Here is an 18,141-nt window from a genome sequence, read left to right on the forward strand (position 1 = left end):
TGGCGTAGGAGACTAGAAGCAGCAGTTTTCTGATTGCTTCTATGGCATACAGGCGACGTGCAGATCGCCTGTATGCAGTAGAAATGCTCATGTGCTATGAGCGCCGACCACTAGGTGGCGCTCATAGCACTCTTTACATGACAACTACAGGGGTCTGCTGCAGACCCCAGTATGCCATGCCCACCCATCAGTGACCCGCGATCACGTGAACGGGGTCACTGATGGGCAGGGTAAGTGACGCGCTTCCAGCGCTATTAAATGCCGCAGTCAAAGATTGACATCGGCATTTAACTGGTTAACAGCCGCAGGTGGATCGCGATCCCACCCGCAGCTGTTGCGGGTACATGCCAGCTATAAGAATCAGCTGACATGTGCCCAGTTCAGTGCGGGCTCACTGCCGGAGTCCGCGCTGAACCGGCCTTTCCGACGTGGTGCGTACTATTACTGACCATGTCGGAAAGGGTTTAAGGCTCTGGAATTCTAGTTTTTGATACTAGCAATCACAAATCAACCAGAATATATTTATTTCATTTTATCAGCTAACAACTTAATTTGAGTCCAAAAGAAAAACAAAAAATGGTGGAACTTTTTCTTGTTTGTTTTATTTATTCATAATATACATTTATACAAGCCATAATAAAAGGCTATTTTTGCAACGGTTCTATGAGTTGTAATCTAGATTTAAGAATAACGCATGCAGTTTACAAACGAGAGGTAGAAACACGGTATTAAAGACCTAGAAATGCACAGATAGGCATCTGTATATTTCACAAGCAGGAACATAAATAAAAACACTTCAAAGTAATTGGCAGAATTTTTGATAAATAATATAAAAATGGCTGTCAAGTAAAATAAAACACATGGTGCATTGAAATATTAATATTGCAGCGGTGGTGTAAGTACTACTTTATGACCATCAATATATTTTAGCAGACGTCTCAAAATCCGGTAGTAAAAAATGTTCAAGCATCAGAATTTTGTGAAACAAATGGTGTTGGAAGTTTGGCTGGAAACATTAGATTATTTGTTTTTTTTTTCCACATACTGTCCTCAAGTGTATAGTAGCAGATATTAGTCTTGTCATTAAGTAACATCCATAATGGGTACATGCAATATCTTAGACTGCTTTAATGGGGGGAGGTGGGTTATTCCAATACTCATGGCAAAAAACAAACAAAAAAACAGCAAAGTTTTCCAAGATACTTAAACTTTTAGGCCAGTAACATAAAAAATGAAGAGTTTGCAAACATTTCAAAATATTATATGCCGTGTCACTTCACGTGAACACATTGTGTTACTCAAGCAGAGACCTACATCTTATATGCCGTGCATCTGTTCCACATGGGAGCGTGCATGCATTTTCAACATCTGCATAGTAGGTCTGTGAAATGCCTCTATTCAATTTAATGACCAAGTAGAAACAAGAATCATAAATTCATATAAAAGTCGCTGGTATTACATTTTCTCCCTAAATGCTTTTTATAACTTAAAAAAAATGGCTGCTATGCCAGTTGTGTTTTCAGAACTGAACATGGAAAAAAAACTAGCAAAAAAACATCTAAAACAACAAACTTAAGACACGGCGACACAGTATTTGTCTTTCTAACTTTCATCACATGTCAAAATAAAAGTGTCAAGGACCTAGAACAGCACTAAAGCTACGGATACATATATAAAGAATAAGTCCATGTGAAAGAATTCGGACTTAGGTGTAACCCAATTTCAGTAAACTATTAGAAATAACATAAAAGGCTGATGTGACGTGTCCCATCAGAAAGTAAAAGTGGCATGTTTACACATGAAATAAGTGAGTGGCACAGCTGTTCTTCAAAAAGAAAAAAAACTTCACCAAGTACTGGCCTCCAGTGACCATAACTTTAGTCATACAGGTCACACAGCAGTTTTTATCTACTAACCTTTGGTGCCATAGCTGTGAGCTGCTCTTACTGCGTCATCTACTGTTCAGACATGTGAGCTGCACCCTAATATTTGCAGGCCACACTACAAACTTAAGGGTATAATTGTCCGGCAGGAGCTACTGTCTATTAATACCTAACAGAGTAGTAGTAGTCACACACATGACTATATTACAGCACTGTTCCTTCTCTAACACTGTCCATGGAACAAATTTACGTCTGGTAGGAGAACACCCGATTAGAGAACTAGAGTAAGCACATTTCACATGCACAAACCAATATATATGCAACACACGACACCTGTATAGAAAGCAAATACCGATAAAATAAAAACATTATTAAAAACAAACATATTAGTAATCAAGTATTAGACAAATAGATACAAAAGGGTCACAAGTTTTTTTTTTTTACAATTTGTAAAGTTTTTAGGAAGCTACATATTAAATTTCAACTTTTTGATACATACAATGAAATGATAACTTTTTCAGTAAATCCATTGTGCCTTTTCATATTGATAAGAGTTCCATACAAGAACATTTACAGTTTCAAGAAATTAGTGCAAAATAAATTGGTTTAAAAGTAGAACGTCAGGTAGCCACATCAAAAAGGAGAGTAAATGAACCAACACTCTGCATGGCCGAGCTGCGTTTTTTTTTTGTTTCCTTTACTTCTGTTCCTACTCAAAATAAAGTGCTTTTCTTCTATTTCGGTTGGATGGATCCTCTGGGTTCAGACGTTGTACCAGAAACCCTGTGTGAGTAGGTAAACATTGAACACTTCACTACTGGAATACTGGGCTGCTGCTTGTGAAGGTTTCCCCTACTGGTTTCATCGCCTCCACCTTCCGGGAGCAACCTTAGTTCATGATCGAAAATACATATCCAAAATTTAAAATTCCCCTCCATATTACATGTATATTGAAAGGCATGTTATGCAAGGAGTGTCTTTAAAATAAGGCAGCCTTCCTGCAGTCCCCTGATTTATTTTCACTCGGAGAGCCACCAATGGAGATTTTGGTTCCTCTTTCCATGTGTTAGATGTACAAGTATATATACAGTGAACTACACTACAGTGGTCCCTTGTATTAGTCTTCAGCAATCCATTACTATTCATAAAGAGCGACGGCTCCATAGAGCGCAGACAGTCTTCCTTCCACACTGGCTTTATCTGGGAAAAGGGGTTTAAAAAAAAAAAAGTTTAAAAACAATGAAGAGGATATTAAAACTCATAAAACACAAGTAGCAGTGTAGCTACACTATAAAACACTTGTAATTCTCCAATCACAGGGATACACTAGCTTTGATGATACAATAAAAAGGTGAATGAATGGTCAGACACTTATAAGGCACCACCCTTTTTATGAAACTTTCAACCTCACGCCACCCTTTATTACTAAAGGTGTCAAAGTAATCTAAGTGAGAAGCTAAACTCAGCAACAGAACAATTCAAGTTTGTCAGTCAAGTCTCATTTGTTATTTTGTGTCTTTTAATAAAAAAACAAAAACATTAACTTAAAGGGTAGCTTAAAACAAATAATCATCATCATCTATCCATAGGATAGCAGCTAATTTGCTGATCGCAGTGGGACCATCCTGAGGCAACCCCCAGCAATCAGGGCTCTAGAACATCAGTAAAAAATCCATCTTGAACGGAGCAGCGGTGCGCTTGGTTTCTGCTCCATTAATTGACAATGGGACTTTCAGAAATAGCTGAGTGCTGTGCTTGGCATTCTCTGGCAGTCCCATTGACAATAAAAGAAATAAAAAGGTCAATCATGCGCACCTCCGTTCCATTCAACGTGCGGATGCCGAGTCCTGTTCGAGATCGGTGGTAATCCAACCACTTGTGCCCATGGATAGAGGATAACTTATTTCTTTGTAAATAACACTTTATAGCTTAGGATACTTTTTTTGCATAATGAAAAAGTACACTATAATCTGTAGAATTATGTTGCCACTAACCCAGACAATCAGGTAGATTTCCAATGTACACAATATTAAATGTCTTTTTAAGCAGGCCTATCACGTCACCTAACAAATTAAAGGCGTTGTCCAGTCTAAGAATAAATGTCTGCAGTCATACAAGTGACTCCAGCTTGTCCAACGCATACACTCATGAGTCCCCTGTATGCCCTGTGCGAGTGACTGGTCACGTGCCTGCATGTATGCGATTTGCATAGTTGCTGTAACCTTTCGATTAGTTTCATCTAGCCATTTTTACCCTGACACTATGTTTACCATTCATATACACATCCCCAACTGCAAAAAGGTTGGGGCGCTGTGTAAAATGTAAAGAAAGTAAGAATGCAATGATTCGGAAACAGAATACAAGAGAACATAAAACGCAGATCACATGTTCTATGGTGAATAAAATATACTAATATCATTGATATAGTTGTTTCTCAGGTCTCACACACAACCCTGATATTAAAGGTTTTAAATGCAACTATGAATTTTCTCTCTCATAGCATTTACTTATGTACACAGTTTTACGATTATGGACATGATAAACAATGCACCCCTCCCGCTCCATGTATCTTACATTTATGGACATTTTCAATGTCTGTAGGGCTCTGTAGGATCTTTGTTAAGCCTTCTAATAGAAGTGCTGCTTTGTGGTAGCGATAGGCAATATCTTCTGTCTGCTGGAACATTTCGTCTAGTGCAGCTGACTGAACCTGGTAAAAAATAGGAGAAAAAAAAAAAAACTATAAATGACCCAAACTGTTTCTAAACACTCAGTAGCTCATGCATATTCTAAAGTCCCACATAACATGGGAGAAAGAAAATACAGCATGGAAGCAGTACTCTGATGGAAACCAATTGTTCTTGTGTTCTGTGAGATACTGATTAATAATCTTACTTTTTAAAGGGTGTACTCATTTATGCTGAGTACTGTATATACACAAGTCACATCCATTTAGACATGATTAGAATATGTGAATACAGTGCTAAAAATACAATATTATATAAGCACAGAATAAACCGTGCATAATCCTTAGATAAGTGGATGAATAATATAGAACCCTAGGTTGAGTAATACAATTAAGTGAACTCATGTGAAAAGTAAACATACACATTATTATTATGCTCACAAAGTAATTGTATCATATGAAGCCACTCAGAAACCATAACCAAAATACATACTACATGAACGGGGCAAGCAGCTATCTAAAGACATATTCAATGATCCAAGACCAAACCCATTTTGAAAACTACACGGAGATTAAAAATCCATTCCAATTCCTTCTTTTTCAATAAAGCTGTTCAGCCATTACCTCGTCTAGGCATTGGAACATGGTTTATAAATCAGAAACCTGATCAGTATGCCCAAACGCAACAAAATGTTTGGGAACTTGTAGATCTATGAGCATATCACCATTACGGATGGGTTTGGACTTTGGTCTTTGGATAGCCGTTTACCCTGATTCTGTGGCATGCATTTTGGTTATGAATTCTCAGTGGATCCATATGATGCAATTGTAGCACCCTGAGGATTCGGCTGCTACAGGGGTATTACACCTCAAGCCAGAGGTGTGGTATTCCACTCCCGGGTAAGGATGGAGTGTGGAACTGAGCTAGTAGGCTGCATGCACTACATACATCCCATTTCCGGGGGACAGAACGACGGTACTCCCACCAGTTTATGTGCAGGTACGACAGCGTCTGTCCCTGGCTGGAGTGGGAGGGGGGTGGAACATCCCAGTAGTGTAGGGGCAGATAGGGGGAGTAGTCTGGGTAAAGATAGGAGCTCATTGGGTGCTGGTCACCTGAGCTCACACATAGAGGGAGTATATAAGGTGGGCACCATCTTAGAACAGGGTTCAGTCAGAGTTTAGCCTGAGGAGCAGAGCAGAGGAGCTCAGCCAGAAGGGCTGACAGGGAGCTGTGGCTCCGGCTGGGCCCAGCTCCAGAGCAGAGCCTGCAGAGGGAGAGAGGAGAAAAGAAGGACCCAGAGAGGAGACAAGAAGGGAACCCCAAGATCCCAGAATAAAGACAAAAGGGTGAAGGGTTGGCGGACAAGGGTACCGGATCCCAAGCTGGCAGAGGCCAAAACCAACCTTAGCCAGGAACCGGAGGTCGTGGTCAGGATCTGCCACGACCCTCACCAAATCCACTAGAAAGGCACACCGAGCATAGGGTCAGGGAGCCCAGAGGAGGCTTGACCACCAAGAGACCCGAGGGAGCCGGCCAAAAGTGGATCCCTGGTGGGAACGGCCAGAGGAAGGGAGAGTCAGAAAGGAGCTCAGGACCACGCTCCGGAATTGCCTGGGGGTTGGCCGAGTCCAGGACCTGGTGGACGCAGCACGGCTCGGGTGGTCACTCAAGGCCGGAGTGACCAAGAGAACACCAGTAAGTAAAAACCCTGAACTGCATCTCCTGACTCTGAATCTTCTTTCTGCATCATCACAACCCCCATCATCTACACCTGCTGCCCTGAGGCCATACCCCTCCCGTTGGGGGTTATACCATCACTGCTGCACATATACCACCGGCCTCAGTGGACTGCTCTGCAGCGGCGGCTTCAAAGCCGCACTCAACGGGTGGCGTAGTCGACAATCAAGTTAACATCTGCTGCCTTAGACTGCCACTTAGTTTGACACCCTGGGCACGGACCGGGTCACCGCCACAAGGACTACTACCCCCATCGAGATCCGGCTCCGGGTATCCCCTACAGCACTGGCCCAGGGGGCGCGTCACAATTACTTAGTGAGCATTCTAGCGCCCCGATTCATCGTTGCCTTTGCGTCTGTTTTTGTCTACTTTTGAGGGTGGAGTTTAGCGATGCCAGATGTTTTTGCCCAATGCATCAATTTGAACCTTTTTAAAAACTTGCAAAACTTGGCAGCTTACTCCAGTTTTCCCTAATGTATTTTGGTGCATTTTCACGCAACATATGATGCCAAAACTCTAAAAAAAAAAACAGTTCAAGACAGCAACTAATACTACAAGACAAAAAAGAAAAGGGACTTAAAAACCCCCCACAAATAATGAATCGGGGCCTTTATGTGTATGTTTACTTTCACATGTGTTCATGTGATTGCATTACACAAACTAGGGTTATATATTATGCATTAACTTATCTATGCGCTTATGTATTAATGTATTTTTATCACTGTATGCACATGATATAATCATGTTTGAATCGATTTGACTTATGTATATATATATATATATATATATATATATATATATATATATATATATATATATATATATAGTGCTCTGCATAACTGCGCACACTCCCTTTCGTCCTTTGAAAACTAAGATTTTAATCAATATCTCACTAAACACAAGAAGAATTTCCAAAATTTTGACAAGACTTTCATAGAACATTTTTTAGGCCGTAACATGAAAGTAAGGTTAATAATATAACTTTCAATACAAAATCTTCAGTTTTACTCAAATTAGTTGATGCAAAAATTAATATACTCCACATCAAAAACAACTACATCTAGTATTCTGTATGACCTCCATATTGCAACATCTATCTTTTTCCATTCTTCAACAACCGCTTTTAGTCCCTGGGTCCTGGATGTAGAGTAATGCTCAACTCTTCAGAACTCCTCCTAGGTGTTTCGATTGGGTTCAGAGCAGGAGACATACTTGGCCACTGAATCACTTTCACCCTGTTCTTCAGAAATGCATGCAACATTGGCCTTTTTCGATAATTGTCATGTTAAAAGACTGCACATCTACCAAGGACACTGAGTGATGGGAGCATCTCCTCTTTCAATATAGAGCAGTGCATCAGTGAATTCTTGACATTTCCAATGAAATGTAGCTCCCCAACACCAGCAACACTCATGCAGCCCCAGATAAGGACACTGCCCCCACCATGTATCACTGCAGGCACCATATATTTTTCTTTGTATTCTTCTCCTTTGCAACGCCATACAGTTTTGAAGCCATCCGCTCCAAAAACATATATCTTGGTCTCATCATTTCAAAGTATAGAGTCCAAGTAGTCTTATATTGTTTAGAATGTGCCATGACAAATTGTAGACAGGCATTTTAGTTGCATGGCCTTTAGGAGAGGCTTCCTTTGTGGACGACACATGTACGCCGTATTGTGTCACAGGAAATACCCCAGTTTGGCTTTCTACTTCTTTAGCTAACTGCAGCTAACTTGCACGTCGATATTCTTCAACCCTTCTCATCAGAAGACGCTCCTGTTTTGGTGTTAACTTCTGTGGTCGACCTGGACGTCTGGGAGACGGTTGCAGTTCCATCTTTGTAAAATTTTTGTATCACTTTTGTTACAGTATTCTGACTAAGTAAAGCTTTGATGATTTTTTGTAGCCTTCACCTTTCTTGTGTGAAGAAATTATTTTCTCTTTCTCAGGTTTTGAAACATTTCTCTTCCATGTGGTGCCATTGCTGACAGAATGAAATGGGAAGGTATTTTCTTTAAGTAACGCCCTTCTATATTCATCTGTCTGCTAGACACCTGTTTAATGAAATTAGACTGACCTCTGGTTGAATTTTTGTTAATTAGAATTTTGCAGTCTAAACTTTAGCTTTGCTCCTAAGACTTTCATTGGGGTGTACTCATTTCTGCAACATGGTCTTGAAAGAATTTGTAGGAAACATTACTTTTTTGGATCTGCGAAATAACAAATCTTGTTTGCAATCAATGGTCTGCATTTGTGGGAGCATCTGGTATCCCATGATGTTGATTCCAAGAGGAAGCTGGAGGTTTTCTGACAAATTTGTTGATATGTACTCATTTATGCTGAGCACTGTATATACAAATATTGTGGATTGCACTATTATATTTATCTCTAATCACTTAAGCTCCAATTGCACTGGCACATAAATCTGACCACTGGGTATACCATGTGTTATGATTGAGAAAGGCTTCAAATGAGAAGCTGAAACGTTGCGTGCATCTGTGTGAATAAAGTCTACCTATTTCACTCATTTCTATTGGAGTGCTGCTTTCATTTTACTTTTTTTTCTTTTTTAAAACTGGTTGGCTGGTTGCTTATGGAAGTACTGCACTCACAACACTAGGACTGTGAATGGATGAACTGACAGCCAAACACACAGATACTTAAAAATACTGAGAACAGTCTCTTTTTCTTTACTCTTAAAAATTACGAAATCACACAAAATTGAAATGCATGAGCAATGATACCGCACAGATAAGAAATGTAAATTGCATATGGTAACAATTAGTGGCAAAGCCAACATTTGCATAGTAAGCCTGACGTGTGTTGTCATTTTAATCCTCATTTTTATCCGGGCTATTACTCAATCGTCCAAAAAACTATAACAAGTCACACAATGCAAATTTGCTGCTGATATTTGATTAAATATCAGAAATTACAATACTTGAAAACCATTTGTGTAAAGTTTAGATGCAGAGAAATTAGCATCCTGCAGATGTTCAAAGGTATAGAACATGAAAGCCAAGGTAAATCTGCAGAAGATTCACACGCAGGTTTGGCTGTCAAATGGCCATGAAACGGTGATGGAAAAATTCAGCCATGTCTGAACTAACCCCAGATATTAGTGTTTCTTTGGAATATAATTTGCCTTCTTGCTTTACAAAGATGATAAAAATATCAGCTAATACGATAAATTTACAGAATTTGTGTACAGATGTAATAGTCCTCTTACCATTTCCACAGCGCAATTGTAGATTAATTTTTCCGCTGTGACGCTGTTTATCTCGTCCACAAATGTCTGTTTGTCTGAGAAAAAGCGATTCAGCTGCTCAGTCAGTTTCTTGCACATGCAGATGCAGAACTTATATCGGTCATTCATGGTTTTCACCACTGTAACAATAATAAAAAAAAAGGTTCAGGGTCACTGGCGCTTATGAAGGAGCTTGTGGATAAATCTGGTGTGTAAGAACATAATTTACCTTGTTTTACAGCACTTGAAGGGGTCAACTTTGTTGATTTGATCTGTGATTTGGCAAGCTGTAGCGAGGACGCCAGGAACTGAGCAGATTTCATGTACAGTACCAGCTGTTCCACTTGTCTGAGAAAACAATAGGGCTAGGTCAATTACTGTCCTCATTAATTCCTCATCAGGGTAAACAGATCATGTTAGAGGGCTATGAAGGGTCAAAAATCAGACACGTAGAGCTTTTGTCACATAACCAACTCACTGGCACAAATTAAGACACTGAGAGCAAAAATCAACCACACCCTGAGATGTTATAAGACTCCTCCAGGCTGGTATAATGCATCAATTTTCATATTCACTTACCCCCATTCTTTGCTCAGCTGACTTATCTGATCTACCACCACACTTTCCTGTATCTGGTAAAGGGACACGGCTGAGGCGCAGAAATCCGTATTTCCACTGCGGCTTGCAGTCAACTCCATGACACATTCAGTAAAGGCAAGCATCAGATTGAGGTGTCGTAGAGTTTCTGTGTGTTCCCTCTGATAACAGAAACAGAGATACATAGAAACTAATGTTAAAGGTTTTTTTTTAACATCATAAACGATTAAAATTGCAAAGTGCTTGTAAAAACCAGCAACTTTGCAATTTATGTGTTATCAAAAACTCTGTTCTAGAGGACAAGGAATTTTAATTCTATTATTTACGGTTCATTGCCTAGATTCCCGGCCACTGCTGATAAGCTACAGCAGTGGCCATTATCCTAGGCAACAAGTTACAAACAATAGGGAAGGAGAGCAGTGCTTACAAGCTCTTTTCAGGTTGAAGTGATTGTGTGACACTGGCTAGATCACTGGATCCAACAAATTTCAGTGCCATTGTGCTCCTCAAGTGCTGCAGAGGCAACGTTGCCGCTGCTAGCGGCATTGGAAAGCGCACAGCTTGGATCAGCAGCCCAAAGATGACATTGATCAGAACTGTCAATTTTCAGGAGAGCCCCATCAACTAGCAAACAGGAGGCTCGGTAACAGTGTGCTCCTGAAAATTGATGATGATAAGAACAGCCCTTTAATTAATCTTACAACTCTGTTCCCAACCACCTCATTTACTTATTTAATAGAAGCCAACTGGTAAATCAGCTGTACATGTCTAGTATAATTGTAGAATGATCAAAATTTCTATTTTTCCAATGAAATGTGTAACAAGAGTAATATTCCATCATTATCTACCATCTATCACCCAGGGAAAAAAATAAAATAAAATTGATGCCACAATGTTTTAAAAGTGAAATGCAGTAATCTAGGGAAATGTCCACTTTTTTGCATTCACACTAGTCATAACAAGATTAAGCCTTGGCCTTAAACATTACATGCAGTTTGCTAATCTGAAAAACTTCTAGCCATCTTTGCATGTAACTTCACCCATTATTCTCGCAGCAGCATCGTTAATACCTCCATGAGTGTTTCTTCAGGCAGTTCAGGAGCCTCAAATGTTATGAAATCTTCAAGACTAGGTGGTGATGTGCCATAAGACATGTATTTCAGGGCTGGTGCTGCATCTGCTCCAGGAGGAGAGGAACCCATGTGAATTCCCGAGGGGGATCCCATATACACTCGGCCACTAGTGGAGCACAGCGAGCCACCAGAGCTGTTTGAACCAACTGTATGTGAGAAAAAAACACAACATTAAAAATTACTAAAATATAGACAGTCCAAATTAATATACCGTACATTAGGCTGTTTTTAAAATGTCTCAAATGTCGAAGACAGTTCGTGTTTTTTTTCAGTGTGCATGATACATTTTGGTTCGTGTGCCAGTTTTTACAATCCTTTTTGCATCAATTTAAAAAAAAAATAAAAATCCAAAATTTTCTTCGTTATGGCTACTCATTAAGCATTAAAGTATAGATAGCACAAGTATGATATTCATTGTGTCCTACCCATTTTTTTTTTTTTTTTATTTCACAGAACCACTCACTTAAACACACAGATCAAATTAGGACATGTTTTGGATTTTTTTTTACAATCAGTCCAAAAAAGAAAATAAGACATGTTAACAGAAATACTAATTGTTAGGGGCCTATGATCTGCCCAAAAAATAATGGGTAGCACAAATATAAAAAAAATGACGTCTGAAAATTTGGATGTTGAACATCATATGTCCTAATCACTGTGCTGACCATGTACCAGTGGTTGTCTTAGAAATGAGCTAGGTTTCTCACAACTAGCATATTTTGTAATGGACAAAAGGTACAGCAGGACTTCTTCATAAAAGAATGTCAGTTTAAAGGGGATCTCACACAATCACCTGTCCTCATAATGTATGATCTCTGGGGGCTCCACTTCTGGGACCTCCACAGATCACTACAATGAGTCTGAATGGAGTTGTATGTTACTATGCATGCTGCTGATGCTAAAATAGTCTATTGGGACAATGGAGAAAGCAGAGTACAGAGTTTGGCTGTTTTCACCAGCATGAAAGGCCTTGAATGGAGAGGAAGTGGACAAGCATGGCTGTCAACTCCTCCTGATCATACTACAATGGGAAATAGGGCCCCATTATAAGGTGGTTTGTCCCATTTCAAATATTATTAGGCCATAGGCTCAGCAACATATTAACAAACTGAGCTATTACTTACCCTCGTTATTAGGATATCAGAAAAAGAAATGATGCAGGTCCTACCTGATGTGGCTCGAGCCCTCATCATCATGTGAGTACACGTAGGTGGGGTGGCGCTGCTGGGAGGAGATCCCACCGTAAACATCACTGCTCTATTAGCCATGGCAGGCACTGTGAGGACACTTCCTGTAGCACCAGAAGGGACTGGAAAGTAAGACATAATAGAAATAGCAATATAATATAGACTATATGCACTGCAAAAAACTGAAGACCTACAGTAGTTTTCATGTGCTCGATACTGTTAATTCAAAACCAAAAAAATGGCACCTATAAATGACTAGTAAAAGAAAGCCCATACCTGTATCCATGGGACGCTCAGAGTTCAGACTGTCTGTGCTGCCCTGGTAATGCTGTCCTCCTAGGATCGTCCTGCTGGTCTGATCTGACAATTTCCCAGCACTCACAGACCTGAAAAGGAGACCGCCATGATTTACTGGTGGTATGATTCACATTAGAAGCATGGCACACCCTACAAAAGGCTAGATACGGAAAATTAAATATGGCCTGCTTAGGAGAACTGTGGGACAAAAAAAGCTGGTACATCCATTTATAAAAAATCCAAATCCTTTATTATATGTCCAGTAAAATGATTTCTGTGGATTCAAATACACATCTCTAACGCTTTTCCAGTGTTAGTTTATGACTACAAGTGTAACCCATGACTAAGGGCATTACGCAACGCCGGAAATGCATCAGAGATGTGTATTTGAATCCAGAGAAATCATTTTACTGGACATATAATAAAGGATTGGGATTTTTTTTTATAAGTGGATATACCCGCTTTTTTTCCCATGGATTTCCGATGTTCTGTAAGTCAGTAGTTGAAGTAGGTCCCACACAATGTGTCAAGTCTAATAATATTTAACAGGGTGAGTTAAAAAAAAACACTTTTTTTTTTTACACTTTTTGAGGCCAGCTAAGACAGTCATTCCTGGAACACTACCAAGGCCTCATCAACTCAGGAATAGGTCCCATTAATTAAGCACCAAACCTTAATTGATCAGATGGTAACAAAAAACAATTCTAAATTTTGTCGCCAACTGGAGAACTTGGGATGGTTGGTTGGATCTTATGGACGTTTTAGACATTAATAGAACGCTGTAAGGTACGACTGCTATCTTATATTATATCACGGATGTCATCTGTACCTTCCCTCCCCATCTTCTCTCCTTTATCGTTTTTTTTTTTTATCTCGTCTTGTTTTACGTCATCTTCTTACTTTAGATTTTTACCACATTATAAGTCATACTGTCATTTTATTTTCTATAGACTCCACGGGTATTGAGTCTTGTTCTTCATTCTTATTCATTGCATGCTGTATGTGTTCAATGGCTTTGTGTTTATTTCCTGTTGCTAGGGATAGAGATATAACCCGGATTTCAGAGTTTATCTGATTACGATACTACCATCTGACCTATGTACTATTGGAGCTATATTATTGCTCTTGTTTTATGGCAAACAAAATCATATCATGCAAAATAAAGTATAGTACGTACATTCATGTCCCCTCACCAATGGTTCTAAAGACCTCATTCAGAGGTCAGTGATTTTCATGTTATACAAAAAACTGTTCAATTATCAGTATTTTTGATCAGATTTTCATCAGTATATGGTCAGGGTGTCAGTTTTTTCCTTTCAAGTTCTCAAGCTTCTCCTATCAAACATAACTGGATAGCACTCGTTTGTCATCAATGTGCCGTCCAGCTTTTTTCTCAGACCCATAGACTTGCATTGGTGAGTTTGATCCATAACTTGGATCAAAATCAGACATGTCTCAGTGTTCTGCTGCAGACCACTTGTCCAAAAAAAAAAAAAAAGAAGATATATGAACACCCTCATAGAACTCGTACCGATTATAGTCTATCTGTAAAGACCTCTGAATGAGCCCTCACTGTTGCACCTAGCGTACGAGAAGGAACTGCAGGAATTAGCCTCTGAGTCAGTATATACGGACTGGTATACACCATGGATGGGATCAGCGCATGTGTTAGTGAGGGTCCCTGAAATGTGTAGTTTGTGCTTAGACAGCCCAGGACTTATTTTTGCCATGTGATGCACTTGCTTTGCGGTGTATGAGAAAAATAAAGCTTTTTGCAGCTAGCTTGGAGTCTGATCCACTGTGTTGAAGAGAAAGTGCTCTGTGTAGAGAAGATGGCGATCCTGAAAGCTAATCAACTGCCCAATCTGTCATAATAGGAGTATATTTTCTTAAAGCTCTACATATCAATAGATCTATAAAAATACATTTTGTATTTATGTAAAAAATGTTGCAAAAATCTGTATATCCATGTGCTTTAATGGAAAAAAAAGATAAAACTTTTTATAACAAAATGTCCACTAGATGGCAGAAGGCTTCTTTTAAACAAGGCTGGACATTTTTAGATAGTTCAAATTCTTCACATTTAGCTTCTTCACCACAAGATCGAGACACCATACAAGTAATTATTCACAAGGTAACATGTTCTCACCTTCCAAATGAGGCTTTGCCATGTTCTGCAGTGCCAGCCTTTTCGTGCCCAAGTGGGCAATGGAAATGAGAGCAATCCCTTGGTTCCAACAAGTCTTTGACCTGTACAAAAGTATCCACAGGTCCCTGACGAGAAACCAAAGCAGGAAGGTTGGATGAGGCTTGCGTTTTCGGGATCTTGAATGGAGCGCTTGCCTGGAAATGTAGTATTATTAAAGGTTAAAATAGAAGACTAATACATATAATACAAATACTAGTTCCATACTGGGTTAGGGCATGTATTTGGCAGAAGATAAATCCAACTGTACATTGCAGGCAAAAAATGTGATCCATCATTTTACACCATAACAAACCTTGGTGGGTGATCCTATAATGGTGGGTAAGGGGCTCTTATACAGCCATTCTGAACTCCTTGGTGAGGATCCCATGTGTTTTGTAGGAGATGCTCCAAGACTGACAGGTCGTGCTGGCTGTGGAGAATGGCTAAAGCCATGTCCAGCATATGAGGGGCAGACAGGATCTGAGTGTTGCTTCCGTAGCTTCTGCTTGTTCTGATAGATGTCTGTGAGGGTCGGGGCACTTGGTAGCCTTCCACCTAGCAAAAACTGAGGTGACTGCGACTGTGGCACTGGGGAACCTGAACACACAGAAAAGACGTCATATTATAAAAGCTCAAATTCTTCGCATGTAGCAAAAATACAGCAGAAGGCACCACATCCTGCTCTCAGGACACCAACATCCATTAAAGGAATCCTCATGATAAAACTAACACATTTTGCTGGCTTCATTCACTTCCATCAGGCCTACAATAAAGGGCTATATACTGAGGACTGGAATCCCAAAACTCTAGGTTCATTCCAGGATCAGTTCAGAGAGATTTTTTGATGAACCAGGCTTACAGCGTGCTCTTACAGTTTTGTAGTTTTAAGGTTCAAGGTAGACTTAAGTCCATCAAGTTCAAACTATAATCCAACATGTTGATCCAGAGAACAGCAAAAACCCCATGAAGCATTAATAGCTCCATAATAGGGGAGGCATAAGTCTACTTGTAATAAAGCCAATAAACTTTCTTGCACGTAAAAGGCCTGGTTAGACTGCCCTGTATTACATAGCTACAGTTACAAGATCTGCTCTGGTTAGACTGCCCTGTATTACTTAGCTACAGTTACAAGATCCGCTCTGGTTAGACTGCCCTGTATTACATAGCTACAGTTACAAGATCCGCTCTGGTTAGGCTGCCCTGTATTACATAGCTACAGTTACAAGATCTGCTCTGGTTAGGCTGCCCTGTATTACATAGCTACAGTTACAAGATCTGCTCTGGTTAGGCTGCCCTGTATTACATAGCTACAGTTACAAGATCTGCTCTGGTTAGGCTGCCCTGTATTACATAGCTGCAGTTACAAGATCTGCTCTGGTTAGGCTGCCCTGTATTACATAGCTACAGTTACAAGATCTGCTCTGGTTAGGCTGCCCTGTATTACATAGCTGCAGTTACAAGATCTGCTCTGGTTAGGCTGCCCTGTATTACATAGCTGCAGTTACAAGATCCGCTCTGGTTAGGCTGCCCTGTATTACATAGCTGCAGTTACAAGATCCGCTCTGGTTAGGCTGCCCTGTATTACATAGCTGCAGTTACAAGATCCGCTCTGGTTAGGCTGCCCTGTATTACATAGCTGCAGTTACAAGATCCGCTCTGGTTAGGCTGCCCTGTATTACATAGCTGCAGTTACAAGATCCGCTCTGGTTAGGCTGCCCTGTATTACATAGCTGCAGTTACAAGATCCGCTCTGGTTAGGCTGCCCTGTATTACATAGCTGCAGTTACAAGATCCGCTCTGGTTAGGCTGCCCTGTATTACATAGCTGCAGTTACAAGATCCGCTCTGGTTAGGCTGCCCTGTATTACATAGCTGCAGTTACAAGATCCGCTCTGGTTAGGCTGCCCTGTATTACATAGCTACAGTTACAAGATCCGCTCTGGTTAGGCTGCCCTGTATTACATAGCTGCAGTTACAAGATCCGCTCTGGTTAGGCTGCCCTGTATTACATAGCTGCAGTTACAAGATCTGCTCTGGTTAGGCTGCCCTGTATTACATAGCTGCAGTTACAAGATCTGCTCTGGTTAGGCTGCCCTGTATTACATAGCTACAGTTACAAGATCTGCTCTGGTTAGGCTGCCCTGTATTACATAGCTACAGTTACAAGATCTGCTCTGGTTAGGCTGCCCTGTATTACATAGCTGCAGTTACAAGATCTGCTCTGGTTAGGCTGCCCTGTATTACATAGCTGCAGTTACAAGATCTGCTCTGGTTAGGCTGCCCTGTATTACATAGCTGCAGTTACAAGATCTTGTCTGGTTAGGCTGCCCTGTATTACATAGCTACAGTTACAAGATCTGCTCTGGTTAGGCTGCCCTGTATTACATAGCTACAGTTACAAGATCTGCTCTGGTTAGGCTGCCCTGTATTACATAGCTGCAGTTACAAGATCTGCTCTGGTTAGGCTGCCCTGTATTACATAGCTGCAGTTACAAGATCTCCTCTGGTTAGGCTGCCCTGTATTACATAGCTGCAGTTACAAGATCTCGTCTGGTTAGGCTGCCCTGTATTACATAGCTGCAGTTACAAGATCTCGTCTGGTTAGGCTGCCCTGTATTACATAGCTACAGTTACAAGATCTGCTCTGGTTAGGCTGCCCTGTATTACATAGCTACAGTTACAAGATCTGCTCTGGTTAGGCTGCCCTGTATTACATAGCTGCAGTTACAAGATCTGCTCTGGTTAGGCTGCCCTGTATTACATAGCTACAGTTACAAGATCTGCTCTGGTTAGGCTGCCCTGTATTACATAGCTGCAGTTACAAGATCTGCTCTGGTTAGGCTGCCCTGTATTACATAGCTGCAGTTACAAGATCCGCTCTGGTTAGGCTGCCCTGTATTACATAGCTGCAGTTACAAGATCCGCTCTGGTTAGGCTGCCCTGTATTACATAGCTGCAGTTACAAGATCCGCTCTGGTTAGGCTGCCCTGTATTACATAGCTGCAGTTACAAGATCCGCTCTGGTTAGGCTGCCCTGTATTACATAGCTGCAGTTACAAGATCCGCTCTGGTTAGGCTGCCCTGTATTACATAGCTGCAGTTACAAGATCCGCTCTGGTTAGGCTGCCCTGTATTACATAGCTGCAGTTACAAGATCCGCTCTGGTTAGGCTGCCCTGTAT

General features: G+C 40.6%; 1 protein-coding gene across 3 annotated transcripts in view; it reads right to left on the minus strand.

Moving 5' to 3' along the window:
* Positions 1 to 580: 580 nt before the first annotated feature.
* ULK2 (unc-51 like autophagy activating kinase 2) overlaps positions 581 to 18,141 on the minus strand; it is a 112,054-nt gene continuing 94,493 nt past the window's right edge. For all 3 annotated transcript variants that reach the window (XM_073665471.1, XM_073665470.1, XM_073665472.1), the window contains 10 exons: positions 15,275 to 15,558; positions 14,923 to 15,116; positions 12,753 to 12,862; positions 12,458 to 12,598; positions 11,227 to 11,435; positions 10,139 to 10,317; positions 9,789 to 9,907; positions 9,542 to 9,699; positions 4,458 to 4,593; positions 581 to 3,083 (listed from right to left, as the gene is read on the minus strand). In XM_073665471.1, coding sequence (XP_073521572.1) covers positions 3,022 to 3,083; positions 4,458 to 4,593; positions 9,542 to 9,699; positions 9,789 to 9,907; positions 10,139 to 10,317; positions 11,227 to 11,435; positions 12,458 to 12,598; positions 12,753 to 12,862; positions 14,923 to 15,116; positions 15,275 to 15,558 — 1,592 coding nt within the window. In that variant the 3' untranslated portion in view covers positions 581 to 3,021. The remainder of the gene's footprint in view (positions 3,084 to 4,457; positions 4,594 to 9,541; positions 9,700 to 9,788; positions 9,908 to 10,138; positions 10,318 to 11,226; positions 11,436 to 12,457; positions 12,599 to 12,752; positions 12,863 to 14,922; positions 15,117 to 15,274; positions 15,559 to 18,141) is intronic.

This window comes from Phyllobates terribilis, unplaced genomic scaffold (assembly GCF_046119375.1).
Source record: "Phyllobates terribilis strain yellow unplaced genomic scaffold, ASM4611937v1 Scaffold_2__4_contigs__length_985480577, whole genome shotgun sequence".
In the NCBI taxonomy this organism is placed as follows: Eukaryota; Metazoa; Chordata; class Amphibia; order Anura; family Dendrobatidae; genus Phyllobates; species Phyllobates terribilis.